The sequence below is a fragment of the Terrapene carolina genome, unplaced genomic scaffold (assembly GCF_002925995.2).
Source record: "Terrapene carolina triunguis isolate 2854851 unplaced genomic scaffold, T_m_triunguis-2.0 Scaffold96, whole genome shotgun sequence".
NCBI lineage: Eukaryota > Metazoa > Chordata > Testudines > Emydidae > Terrapene > Terrapene triunguis.
Genome location: NW_020664447.1, coordinates 12359360 through 12374446, shown reverse-complemented (window position 1 = coordinate 12374446; position 15087 = coordinate 12359360). Strand labels below are relative to the sequence as shown.

The following is a 15087-nucleotide window of genomic DNA, read 5'->3' as shown; positions in this document are numbered from 1 at the left end:
CCCCGTGGAGTGTCCTCTTTTTGGACACTCCAAATATGGTAACCCTAAATTTTTGGTATGTAATATGGCACAAATCAAGCACATTGCAAAATTGATAATATTAGCCAATAATTTTTTTAAAAAGAAATCTGTAATTTTTGGGACAACTGCAGCTGCGTGACTCTTAATATGACAAATACAGACAATTTAGTGCATTTATAAACTCCTTAAAGTTTGGAAATAGTGTATTGGCTGAAATACAGTTGAGCAATGGAAGCTCTCAGCTCTCCTATAGTTCAACTTTGCAAAGATTAGCAAACAGTTTGGCCCCATATTAGTGCTGTGTTTTTCAGCAAGGATGAGGGAACACACATTCAAAAGTGAGAAAACAGTGGGGTCCAGTTTTCCATGATTTAGTTCCTGTTTTTGTGTAGGGCTCAACAGACCCCTAAAGCTGCCCATCAACCAAGTATAGCCAAAGCACAGTCCACTCTGGGCATGCCTCTTCTTGTCCTTAGCATGCTCCCTCTGCTGGTAGCTGAGAGAACAGAGGTATAATTGATTTTTCAGTCTGGTGGCAGTTTTGAAAAAAAAAAAATTGGTTCAGTTCAAACCAAATGTGAAATGTTTTGGAATTTTTGGTGAACCGAAAAAGTCAGTTGTGGGTCTGTTTCAGAGCGGGGATTCTAATCTGGGTCTCCCACATCCCAGCTCAGTGTCCTAACAACCTGGGTCAAGGTTATAGGGGGAGTGGGGCGCAGCAGCAGCACTAACAGCCCCTTCTTCTCTTCACCAGCTACAGTGCTATTTACACTTGGTAGAGGGCTATGTGGGAATGTACCAGGGCTGCCCAGAGGGGGGGGGCAAGTGGGGCAGTTTGCCCCAGGCCCCAGGCCCTGCAGGGGCCCCCACAAGAATATAGTATTCTATAGTATTGCAACTTTTTTTATGGAAGGGGCCCCCGAAATTGCTTTGCCCCAGGCCCCCTGAATCCTCTGGGCGGCCCTGGAATGTACACTACATGCCACTAAAAGAAGCATGCAATGTAGACATACCTTAAAGGAGCCAGTGAGGCACAGCTTAGGTGAGTAGAGCACATGCTTGAAAGGTGTGATTATATATGTGAGTACATACCCTACACACTCTCTACTTCTCCAAGCCATGCCTCGTTGTCTACACTGCTATTTTAGCTATGTAGTATCCTGCTGCTGGGGCCTTTCCCCTCTGCAGGGAAAGACACCTCCTCTCCCCCCCCACCCCCAGCAGGAAAGGCTCTGGAAGGGAGGAGGCAGTGGGGAAAGGCTCTGCCAGCCCCCTGCTGCTGAATCCCTTCCCCACCACAAGGAAAGACTCAGGCAGTGGAGAAAGGCAAGGGGGAGGCTCAGCCTTTCCTCGCTGTCTTTCCCTACCAAAGCCTTTCCTTGCTACAGTGAAAGGCTCCAGCAGTGGGCAGTTGCCGAAGCTCTTCTCCACTGTCTCCTCTCTGCCAGAGCCTTTCTTTAACACACATAGCTACACACTGCAGTGTGGACGCCGCAGGCTTTTCACTGCGCTATGTACCTTCACATTATGCTGCTGCCAATAGTGTCTAGTGTAGAAGTAGCCTAAAAATTAATGTAAGTTTTGTGACTAAATCTGCCATGCAATGAGAAAAAAATAGAGTCCAATATGTTGAACATGTTGTATACGCTGATTTTTTAATACTTTTATGTGAACTATGGGAAGTTCACAGTGTTGTTTTCTAATTTTACTTACTAACTTCCAGTAGAACCTCAGAGTTATGAACATCTTGGGAATGGAGGTTGTGCTTTACTCTGAAATATTCGTACCTGAACAAAATGTTATGGTTGTTCTTTCAAAAGTTTACAACTGAACATTGACATAATACAGCTTTGAAATTTTACTATGCAGAAGAAAGATGCTGTTTTCCCTTTTTTTAGTAGTTTACATTCAACACAGTATTGTACTGTGTGTGCCTTTTTTTTTTTTTTTTTTTTTTGGTCTCTGTTGCTGCCTATGTACTTCTGGCTCCAAATGAGGAATGTGGTTGACTGGTCAGTTCAGAACTCTGGTGTTCGTAACTCTGAGATTCTACTGTAGTTGGTTTTTTGTACTATAACATGGATTATTCAAATACATTGGTAATAATTCACTTCCTGAGAAGCAACATGATAGGAATTAAGTTTAAAAATATTGTCTTCATTAGCTAGGACAAATACCAGACTAACTTAATAGCAACTGGTAATAGCTTGTCCAATTCCCATCACCAATGAACAGTACAAGAAAGAAGTTTATAACATTTAAGATTACTTTCTTTTCCAAGGTGTTACATAATGTAACAAATATATGTTGCTTGATATTAATCCATAGCTGAAAGCATAAAGTAAAACACAGAATATAATGGCTAATGTCAGTATGTCTCCTTTCTCCAAAATACAGCAACTTCACATAACAAATTAGGGCCAAATTTTGCACTGGTTTATCTCCCCACTCCACCGCTTTCTTTTTATCCTTACTTTCAGCCTATCCTTTGTCTTCTCCATCAAATGGTGGCCACAAGAAAGATATCATTATTTGCGAAGGTTTCAGCAGAAAGGTAGCCCCTGCATTTTGATCTAAATACTATCAGCTTGTGTTCAGTCTGCTCTCCTCTGGAACAGTGTTTTACAGCTGGGCTCTGACCAATGAGCATGCTCTGTTGTTGGCACCTGGAAGTCTTATTCTGTACTTCTCCAGCTGCATTTTAACTGCTGAGCACAGCTATTTTGGTAGGTTGTGGAAGAACAAGTGGTCTTTGAAAAAAAAACAAACAGCACTTGATCCATTAAGTGCTCTCTAGATTAGTATCAGGATTTTAATTCAGTCCACTAGCATAAAAGGAACAGCAGAAAACATTAATATCTTTATCTTTTTTTTATTAATACCTGTATATTTTTTTTAAGTGGGTTGCCTGTATGTTGCATGAGTTATAGCTCCTATAAGGAATTGACCCTTGACTCCATGTAAAATTAATTCCATAGTCTAACCTGGGGGTGATGAAACTATCTACGTAGCCAAAACTCCAGTGGCTGCTTCCACTCCACCTTCCCTGTTGTAAGGTATAAGGAGACCCTGCACAGCCAGACTCCATGTCACATGGAGGATATGTGCCCCTGTGCAGATTCCCAGCTTCCTATTCTTCCCTGAACCCCCAATGCAGCAGAACCCCAACTAGGCTTGGGGAGGGGTGGGGACAAGATTCACCCCAAGGGGAGAATTCATATTTTAAATTTAAAAAAATCTAACTTTAATATCTGATCAAAGAGTCTGATCAAAGTTATCAAGAAAAAGCTGGCATACTGACGTTATTATTAACCTACAAAATAGAGACCTCTGAAGTAGCCCAAAACACTGCAGACTGCAAAGCCTAATTGTGATGCCTCTTATAATTATTCTTCCCTTTTGTGCCAGTGAATTTCATTTATTGCCACTAAAATTGATATCCTATCTGATCAATACAATACCTTTGTGATTAGCCACATGTTAGCCAGAGGCCACAGTGTTGATGGGACTTTTAGATCCCGATAGTCCATTCTTCTGGGAAGTGCCTTCCTCATTTTATCCATGGCAACAGAGACATGAAAAACTATCTGTGGATCGGCCTAAACATATTAAAAAAACAAGAGCATTACTGTAATTGGTATTTTAAATTAATACCACTAGCAAAGTTCAGCAAATACTACAAAGTGCCTGCTAATGTACTATACAACCTTAGTATTCTACTGTAGACATGGTATTTTGTACTTTACAGGTTCCGAGTAAGATGATTTGGCCAACAGATGTATGTATACATGAAGAAATATTTGTGAATTATGTTAATTCCAATAAATACATTGGATTACAACATATTATGGTTTCATCATTTTAAGGGCTGAGTGCGTCTTGGCCTTGAGTCCCAAATAAGACACCAGGCATTGTTGCATTTCCCTAAGTGCAGACCTTCAGCCTAGTCTCCCCCTTGCTCTGAGAGGGAACTAACCTGCACTGGGTCTAAATGCAGTGCAACATACTTCTTCCAGCACAGCTACAGTGACAGACAGAAAAAGGTCCTACAGTATTGATTATGTGACCTGTGTGTTAAAACCTCACATTAGAAGGAGAACAGTTACAGTGAAACAGATACATTATTTTAGCTATGCTATAGATTGAATCAAGTAATGTACTTAATATTGTACTAACCAATTACAACTAATTTTAATGTAATTAAAATAAAAACTATAAGATTACTTAAAAATCTTGTATATAGAAAGTTAATCATTATAACTTTGAAGTTACATGTTCCTACTCTAGTAGTGAGAATTGCCCCTGCCAATCAGCTAATAATTTGCTAAGTACTTGAATATGGAGATAATAATCTGAAAGAGGTTCTCACTTTATTAATAGAGTTTTATCCCATCAAGGCACAAAGACTTACACACACAAGTCCCATTAGTTACAGATATAAGACCATTCTGCAACAAAATTTGAATGTCCTATGACTTCTCTTCAATAGGCTTGGGATATACTAGCTAACACAAACACTACTTGATGTTTTCACTAGAAATTATCAGTGAATGATCGAGGTATAAATCTGTATATGAGAAAAACAAGGGCCAGATCCTTGGCCCCATTAAGTCTTTTCTCACCATCCTGAAGAGACGTGTATCATACAGGTCATAATATATTCAATTCCCCAGCACCTTCAGAACCTAAGTGAGTATGACCAGCTGCAAATGAGGCAGAGAAAACTGTATTGCTCCTCCTGAAAATTGACTCTATTACCACACAGACAGACAGTTCAGTCCAGATCTCCACAATCTTATCTGCAAAATAATTTGAAAAAGCTTCACAGTGTTAGACTCTACCATGAAAGGCAAATAGTCTCAGTCTAGTAGACTGTTTCCAACTCAAAACAGTTCTGTTGCTCAGAATTTTGAGGATTCTATGGAAACATAGAAACCCTCTGGACATATTATATGCATTATAAATATTCAATAATAACTAATAATACAGTAGGACCCTGAAACCTCAGTTTGGATCAGAGGCCTATTGTGCTGTACAAACACAAGGTCCTCACTCTGAATTCCTCCCACTTTAGCAGTTGTAGGTCACTTAGTGATTTCCAAGGATGAATGCAAGGAAGCAGGTGTTTAGGAGTCACTGTATAAATAGTTAAGGATAACAGATCGTTATAATGTCTCCCATAGATCAGCAGAGCAGTCTGTCACAAGAGAGTATTCTTTCTCAGAGCCTTTGATTCCTTACAGGTTCCATTAGTCTTTGATGAAAGAAAACAGGCCCTTCACCCTGACAGGAAAGGAGCATGATAGCATTAAAATAGGTTTTCATTCTGATTAACAACTGAGGACCAGATCCTCAGATGGTGTAAATCTGTATAACTCCCCTGAAGCTAATGCAGCTGGAGATTTGGCCCTGAATATTTATAAGAACTGAAGATGGTGATAAGAAAAGGTGACAAGATCTTCTGTTATTTTTGGCTATATAGTGACAATATTAAAAAAAAATCCCATAAATTATGCTTAGTATACTTTTAGGAGACCAAAAATGTATATCTTAGCCAGAATAAATTGTAAACTGCACTTTAAGTGAATACAATTGGGCACAATCTATTACTTGAAGTGAAATCTTAAAAGTCTCTATACCCAGTGACTGACAAGATCCTTTTGTCCTCAAAGAATGCTCTCTGCAGAGGCACATCATGCTTCCAATAAACACTGGAGGTCCATCATGTCTTAACACTTGCAATCATGTCTTAACACTTGCAATATGACCCTTGTTAATATGTTTGAGGAAAGAAAAGCTTTTGAATGAACCACATTATTTAACATCTTTATAAGCTTCTAAGACAAGGCTGTAGTAACAAAAAACAATGTTCTGCTTCCTATTGTTAAGAGGAAGTGAAAGGAAATGAATAGATTCATTGTTCACCCTCAGAATCCCACCTGGATGGAATAATACTTATTTTAAATGAGACTGTGTCTAAATTAGCAGTGCTTCATCTGTAATATAAGGACTACTGATGTATAAGTCAAAACACTCACTTTTCAATGACTGCTTCCATGAAATTTATGACCCAAATATTTTGTATAACCACAACAAGACAGCATTAATGAAGAAATACAGATTAATGGAGATTTAACCTAGGATTTCTGTATTGGAAGTGCTATGCACTTCTAACAAGTCTGAAATACAATGATCAGTATCTCTTGTGATTCAATGGGCCAACAGTAATTCCAATAAGGACAATGTAGTTATTGCAGATGATATTGGCCCTAGGTACTTGGCGAGGTGATTAAAGTTTCACTGGAAATAAATTACTTCTTTGATTTCAAGTACAGAGTCTCCAACAGAACCATTTTTAAACCATAGAGACGTAGGAATGAAACTATCTGCCACGAGCTTGTGCCCACATGCATCAGCTACTGTTGGTGGGGCTTTTGAATTGCAAATGAACAGAAAAACCTAATTAGAAAGGATGTTCAGAACCCAAACTAAGCACCCAAAAAGATGGGGGGAAAACAAAAATCCCAGCCTGAAATGAGATATTAGCTAAGAATAGTGATGTGGGAAAAATGTGTTGTTGACTTACTTCTAATCCACTCCCTTCTGAAAGCAAATGGAGTGGAGCATATATTGAGGCTGGCAAAACAGCAGAAGCAGAACATTTGGTACAGAGATAGCACATTTGATTTCATATTACCCGTTAGGCAGCAGCAGGCTGATCTTACAAGGGAATCCCCACAGTTATTGTACAATGACAACGAATATTCTACTAATCCTCCTCCAAAGGCTCCAGGCTTAAGACAGCACTCTTACTCAACCTCACTATTATAAATTGCTACCAGATATCAGAGGTTTCACTACAACTGGGTAGAAGATTGTTTGGGTTGGAATTAGACACAAGTATCATTATGCTGTATGCCTCTTTGTATAACACCTGCTGCAAGTCCCTATATTCTTGTTATCACTACCACAGGTTTTAATCTTTTAACATTTGGTTTAGTGGTGCAGCAGTGAGGAAGCAATGGCCCTTTGTATTCATCACAGGCTGGCACCCAGGACTAACACCATGCTGTGCATCAGGAGATAATTAAGCTGGACAGTACCCAAGTGACACTAGATAAAGAAGCAACAGCATGTTCCTCTCACCAGCTTCAGATGATGTTAAAAACCTGCAGAGCTTGGGGCAATGGCACCCCATAGAAGCAACAATGGCCATTAACTTTCTTATTTGAGATTTCACCTTCTTTATTATATTTGATAGTTTTGCTCCAAACTGGCAGCCCATGACAGTGAACTGGAGAGATGCAACTTGAGTGAGCTAGAGTGCTCAAAAAAGCATTAGAAATTGCATTGAAAAATTATATTCATAGCATGTGCTGTGATATGCTAAGCTATACCATCACATACCACAGAGAACCTCGTTTCTATGATACATGCTATTAAACATAAGCCCACAGATAGAAGCAAGCAAAACATCCATTCCACCCTCTAATAAAATTACTTTAAAATTCTTCCTTTCAGAAAAAAGGCAAAGGGATAAAGCATATGGTGTAGCCATAAACAATAATATTGGAAATTGTATGAGCAAAGCCAAGTTATCATAGAGAACAACATCTGAAAAAATTCATTCACTAACATTAGCTGAGACTTGGTCTGTAAAAAGGGACTTGTTACTTTACTGTTATTATTTACAGCTAGTGGTTCTCAACCAGGGGTATATATACCCTGGGGGTATATAGAGGTCTTTCAGGGGTTACATCAACTCATCTAGTTATTTGCCTAGTTTTACAACAGGCTACATAAAAGCTATTAGTGAAGTCAGTAAACACTAAAATTTCAGGCAGACAATGGTTTGTTTATACTGCTCTATATTCTATACATTGAAATGTAAGTACAATATTTATATTTCAATTGATTTATTTTATAATTATATGGTAAAATGTGAAAGTAAGCAATTTTTCAGTAATAGGTTGCTGTGACACTTGTATTTTTAGGTCTGTTTTGTAAGCAAGTAGTTTTTAAGTGAGGTGAAACTTGGGGTATACCAGACAAATCAGATTCCTGAAAGGGGCACAGTAGTCTGGAAAGGTTGAAAGCCACTGATTTACACAGCACTATAAATATGCATTTAAGTGAGCTGACTGTAGGTATTACTGCACATTGTGAATGATGCATTTTTATATTGAGGAGGAATTCTCTAAGGGAGTGATAGCACTGAAGTTACAAGGTCAGATTAATTGACTGAAAGCAATGTAGGGAGGTGCAAATTATACATCTCTTTGAGAGCTTGGGCCTTGTGGAGGAGTCACCCTGAGAAGGACAGGTGAGAATATTAGCTATCCTCAATCCTGTTTCCTGCCAGCAGTAATGGTAACAGATTTAACTATGGACAGGACAATATAGGAGCCTTACTGGTAGAGGCTGCTCAGAGGATGTGCTGAATCCGTGCATTGTTTAACCATTCTGGCCGCATCGTATCTCCAGCAATCACCATCCCTTTTTGGCTTTCTGGAGAGGGCTGGCCCTCTAGAGGTCTTTTGGTAGAGGGAACGTTGTTGCTATTTCTCAGTGCTGTAGTCTTGCCTCTCCTCTAGCTACACTCTTAATGACAACAGCAGGGAAGTTATATGCCACTGAAGGTTATTCCCTGCTAGTAGGGTGATTCTCCTCTGCCCAGTTACATCAGCTTTCTAACCAGAGTCCAAGCTGACTGTGTTAAACTTAAATTAAATATTACTTTATTACTTTCTTTCCTTTTGTTAAATTGTCTTTCAAGAGATGACCAATGACCAACTAAGAGAAAGAGATTGATAAATATGCGGTTCTCCTCTCACTTATATCAGTGAAATTCAAGAGTAATGAAATCAGTAGAATTACACTAGTACAGGGGTCAGCAACCTTTCAGAAGTGGTGTGCCGAGTCTTCATTTATTCACTCTAATTTAAGGTTTCGCGTGCCAGTAATACATTTTAACGTTTTTAGAAGGTCTCTTTCTATAAGTCTATAATATATAACTAAACTATTGTTGTATGTAAAGTAAATAAGGTTTTTAAAATGTTTAAGAAGCTTCATTTAAAATTAAATTAAAATGCAGAGCCCCCCAGACTGATGGCCAGGACCCGGGCAGTGTGAGTGCCACTGAAAATCAGCTTGCGTGCCGCTTTTGGCACACGTGCCATAGGTTGCCTACCCCTGCACTAGTATATAGCTGGTGCAAATGAGAGGAGAAACAGGCCAGTGGCAACAGTGCTTTCTGCAACTACTATAGGGAAAAGTGGCAAGAGAAAAAGTTTTCTTATTTTATCTTCCTCTTCATGTCAATTTTTTCCCCCAGGCATTGCAATAGAGAATGTCCAAAAAGATGATTGGTCAGCATCAATTTTTTAAAAAACATTATCTAAAGTCACATTGCTGCTGTCTTTAATGGGCTATAAGACTGATTCTTTTAATTCGAAATTACTTGACTTTGATAAAAGTAGTATCTCTTGGTACATGTACAAATGCATTGGAATTTAATATTGTAGAGCTTCAAAGAATGATAGTTTAAAGATTAATTGGAGTTATTAATATAGTGCTACTTCATATCACAGAATAAAGAAAATAACCTCAAGACAGCTAATTTGTAATATTTGTGAGTTACCAATATCTGAAGATTTTTAGAATTTATATTAGATGCTGAATTCAAGGTGAGACTTTTAAAAGCACCTGAAGTGAGTTGTGAGCACAAACTGACATCCACTCAGGTGCTTCTGAAAATCCTTCCTCTTCACCACACTCTTAAATATTTTAGAATCCCATTAAAGAATAGGTCATCTACCATGCTCATCCATCTTCTTTTTAAGTTGAAATTTAATTTGTGACCCTCATTTCTATTACTGACAGAGAGACAGTTATACAAGTAGTGTGGAAGTGCAAAGGTTTTCTAAAATATAAGGGATAGTGAGGGTTCATATCTTTTTGTACTTGGCCAGGATTACTACATCATGCCGGAGAAGATTTCTGAATCATTGATCAGAGTTTCTATCAGAAGGCATTTAGGCTTCAGTATTTCTTTTCTGGCTAAATTATGTTATTGTTGAAGACTATATTATATAACAATACTATAATAAGATTAATAATCTTCAACAAATACATATAGCTTCATATTTGGAATATATATACATATTCTGAATATGAAACTGCTGTAACTTTTTCTGAATGAGCATCAAAATAAAAGTAGTGATGACAGATTTGGAAGATGATGTATTATAGCTGATTTCATATTTCCTGAATATGAATGGTTTAGTTCCTGGAAGGAGAGTTGCTTGGATAGCTATGCTTGGATTCCATATCTTCTTTAAAACAATATACAGAAACTTCAAGTGGGAATATTGTCAAATGGTGGTAGCAATGTCTTACTTGCCAGTGAAACAACATGTACCAGTGCAGTGTGATTTTTTTCTTAGTACTCTTTTTTAATATTGACAGCCTTTGTGTGACATGTTTAGAGGACTTGAATTTGACAAAATAATTGTATTAAAATATTAAACAGTTAAAGCAGGACTCAAGTAGTACTTAGGCCATGAGCTGGATCTCTGCATAGGGTGAATTTTATCCAACGTTGATTGACTGAGTAGAATATACAACTTCCTTTAACATTAGTGGGAACTGAGGACTTAAAGCCCTATACAGCACCTTGAAAATTTTACCATTACAGTATGTCACAAATATGAGTGAAACAATTCAGGAACTTGTCCACTAAAGTTTAAATTGCTCTTCATGTTCAGTAAAAGGTCAAGCATATAGAAGTGTGTGTAAGGTCCAAAATTATAGTTTCTCCAAGGCTTCCTTTGTTAAAAGTACAATATGATGAATTCCACAAAAGCAGTATGAATGGACAAATAACCTGACCTGAGAAAGTGCCCAAGGATGACATCTACTGATGGTCATCTATCCCACCTTGCTGATATATAGGCCAATCTTCCTCACCAGTGACAAAAGAGCAACAGGTTGTAATTGTCAGGGTTATCTGTAGCCCCAGATGTACGCATTGGGATTGTATGTTATAAATTCTACTCAGCGGGAAATGTTTTATTTTTAATCTTCTATTGACAAGTAACAGCTAGAGGTTGAGCAATAATATCTATACCTGAAGTCAATTTAAAAATGTATGTATCCAGAACATCTGAGCCTTTTGCCTTTTTAGTGTGTAATCTTCTTAGTGTCTTCTGCACCTCATTGAGCTCCAAGGTTCGCAAATACAAAATACTGTAGGTATCCAGCACCTCTGCCCTGAATTTAGCTTTAAAGGAGTCTCTCTTGAGGATATCAAATTATCATTCACAATACACTGTTCACCCCCAGATGTGTAATTGTTGGATGCTCTCCCCGTTTCCAAATGTATAAGCCTCAATAGGTTAGTACAGTTGTAGTTTTTAAGCTTATATTAACTATCCCATTCTTTATCTCCTAAGGTTTGTTTCTCATATTTTATTGTAGGTCGGCATTAGTAGTATTCAGATGTTTTATCTCTTCCCTATTGCTGATCTATAGGTTTATGCATCTCAAGGTCACTTTGGAACATGTTTATACCAGACACCAGAAGCATAATCAATACAACATGCGAATATATAAACAATATCAGGTAACATAAAAATGGTGCTTTAGATAACCATAACTTAAACACAGTAAACTATGCTGTTGCCCCACTACACAGAAAACAACCCTTTGCATTGTCACAGAAGAAGCCCTGCAGAATGCAGATCGGTGCAGATTGCTCCCCTAAATGCTGTCTACTGAACTTTATTTGCCACTGGGGGTCAGGAACAAGGTTCGTCTCAGTATTATTATTTGTATCACAGTGCTGTGCTAGGCACTGTCTAAAGTGAGAGACAATCCCTGCTCTAAGGAGTTTACATTTTAAATAGACAAGAAAGACAACATGTGGAAGAGGAAACAGGCTCAGGGAAGTAAACTGATTTTCCCATGATCACATAGCTAGTCAGTGGTTCAGGAAAGAATAGAATGCATGTCTTCTAAGTCTCAGGCCACTTCCTTCCCCGCTGGACTAAGCTGCCTCTTCCTTTGTGAAGAATCTTTAATTGACTCAATCTAAAAAGGTGCATGACCGCTTTAAAGTTGTACTCTATTCACTTTTCTAAGTAAACTTAAAGTAGTCACAGTAACTGGCTTAATTTAAATGATCTGAACAATCAAGATGACTTTACTCAGAGGTTTCATATGAATATATTAGATTAGGACCTGGGTCTACTTTTTCAGTTACCAAATACACTTGATTTGATAAGTGAGGCTTATATGCTTATTCCTTCTGTATCACAGTATTTTAAATGCAAACAAAAATTACAGTATCAAAATAAAATTCTGAACTCAAAATTTATACAAACACCACCAAAATATAAGCACCAAATAATAGTTACTGTATTAGACTAATAATTTTGAAATCTATTGTAAAAAGCAAGGATGTTAACCTTTGGAGTGTTTGCATTTATGAGACACTTGTTACATCAATGGAATTAGAACATTCAAAATGTTAACTTGCACAAAATAGGAAGTGAAAGTCGGGTATATAAAAAGTCATACTTAATCTATGTAACAGTTTTGTGCTAACAAAAAAGAATAAACTTACCTTGTACTGTATAAAATGGCTATCCATGTCCACCTTTTCCAAGTTTTGAAGTGTCTGGTGGTTTGTGCACTGGAAGTTGTCTGGAAATTCTGTACAAGCTTCCCAACTGAGAATAAACAAAGTCATTACAAGATTCTTTATTGGGACTTTTTATTTAAAGTTTACATATTTTCAGATATGTTAAATGTGGGTTAGCATATAATTAATACTTACAAACAGGAAAGAAGTACAAGCAATGCTTAGTATAAGGTGTGCTAATTTATTATAAATTATACACAGGCTTAAATCAAAGTTAAACCTAAAATCCAATGGACAACATTTTGACACTTTGGTCCCAGTTGTTTGGTCCAACCAAATTGTACTTGGTGCAAGGAACCCAAAGGAGTAGAGAAAAGATGGTTTTATACTACTTTTGCTCTCTCCAGATCAGAGACCATTCATGGACTAATTTGACCCCTCGTGCAACTTAAAGCAGTTCCAAGACTGCTCTTAATGATGGCAGGAGTAATGGTCATTTCAACATCCGGGAATCACTGGAGTACAGCAACACTCCAACCACATTCTATCTCCTAGTCACATTTCTAACACACCACCTACACTGTGAGCTGTACCGTGGGGGCAGTGAGGGTGATACTGACCCAACTTTGCTGGCTCGTTGCCTGAAGGGGAATCCTTGGTTGCCCTGATTGTTGGGAGTTTTGCCATTGACTTCAACAAGACCAGGATTTCACCCAATATTTGTAAAAAACACATTTTTTGTGTAATGGGGAGTAGATTAAAAGGACAACAAAACTGTGCGCATTTTCCTTTTTAGGTCTTCCCTTTGTTATATGAAAAGGAGATGTTACCCCGTACTGATATAAAATCAGAAATAAAATCTGCCCCGATCTACACATTTTTTAAGTTTACATGATTATATAAATGTTTAAGCCTATGTATTCATACACTTTAGACATCCCACACATAAAAGTTGCTCATATGCTGCAAGACTCCCTATTTCCCTGTCCCTCCTATCTCATCCAAGCAACAGTGGTTATATAAAGGACAGCAGGATCTGGAGGCTACAGTGAAATGGAAGCTGTAGCTAGGGCCTCTCAGAGAGAGGCACCAGTACTTACTCTGGTGAATCTTAACAGTTCTGCAGTAGGCAGAAAGGTGGGCAGTACCAACAGAGAATAAAAGAGGAACTAATTTGATAGGCTGCTATTGTTAAGGAGTAGGGATTGGGAGGCAGGCTGCAGAATCAGCAGAGTGAAGAGCATTTTTGATTGTGACAGTTAGTCCTAATTAGAATTTTTAAATTGATATGCACATGTAATGGTGGAAATATAGGCTCTGATTTTGCAGACATTTATGCACTTGAGTAGCCTTGATCATGTGAGTAACCTCTTTAATTGAATGGGACTACTCACATGCTTAATGTTATTTACTCATGTGCATAAGCGTTTCCAGTAAGGAGGCCTGGGATATGAAATTTACATAAAGTATTGAAAAATCACAAGCAGCTATTTAGCTGACTACTTTTATTTTCAACATTTTAACATGTTAAAATGAAATGTTTAATAGGTAAATGTTTTAAAATGCATTTTAGCAAATGTAAAAGCAAAGTCTTTTATTTATATTTCAATAAGAGTACTGGAACTAAAATATATTAGTGACTCTTCCGGGGTGGATTAGGGTTTTCTGGGGCCCCTGGGCCAGAGCAAGTGGGGCCCCCTTCCCACCCCTTCTGCCTGCAGTCCCCCGTCCCCTGCCCCAGCACTCCTGCCGGGAAAATGGGGTTGGGGTGAGGGGCTTGTCATGCCTGCCCGGCATTCCTGCCAGGGAATGAGGGAAGCAGGGTCGGGGAGCAGGGGCTTGCCACACTCCACCCGCCTGCCCTTGCTCCAGCCAGGGAATGGGGTAAGGGCGCAGTGGCTTCCCCCACTCGTCCAGCACTCCAGCTGGAGAGCGGGGTCGGGGCACATGGGCTTGTTCCGCTCCACTTGCCTGCCCAGTGCTCCAGCCGGGGAGCGGGGGCGCCCATTTTTCCAGAGCCCTGCAATTGACCAGGGCAGGGCCGGCTCCAGGCACCAGCCGACCAAGCACATGCTTGGGGCGGCACCTGAGAAGGGGCGGCCAATGTTGGGGTGGCGGGGGGCGCTTGCGGTGGGTTTTTTTTGTTTTGTTTTGTTTTGTTTGGCGGGGCGGCGCTCGAGGGTTTTTTCTTTTCTTTTTTTTCGGCCGGGCAGCGCGGGGGGTGTTTTGGCAGCGCGGCACTGGGGGGGGGCGGGATTTGGCGGCGCGGCCCGGCGCTCCGGCGGTTTGGGCGGTGCGGTGCTGGGGGAGGGGGGGTCGGGGGTTTGGCCGGCCCCGCGCTTGGGGGGTGGGGGTTTGGCCGGCCCAGCGCGGCGCTCCGGGGGGTTTGGCCGGCCCGGCCCGGTGTGGCGCTCAAGGGGGGG

At 39.4% G+C, this 15087-nt stretch overlaps 1 protein-coding gene across 1 annotated transcript in view; it reads right to left on the bottom strand.

The window, feature by feature from the left end:
• DCDC1 (doublecortin domain containing 1) overlaps positions 1-15087 on the bottom strand; it is a 392627-nt gene that overhangs the window by 179329 nt on the left and 198211 nt on the right. Inside the window, exons 13-14 of the mRNA XM_029911543.1 lie at positions 12647-12752; positions 3483-3620 (exon numbers count right to left, since the gene is read on the bottom strand). Of these exons, the coding sequence (XP_029767403.1) occupies positions 3483-3620; positions 12647-12752 (244 nt within the window). The remainder of the gene's footprint in view (positions 1-3482; positions 3621-12646; positions 12753-15087) is intronic.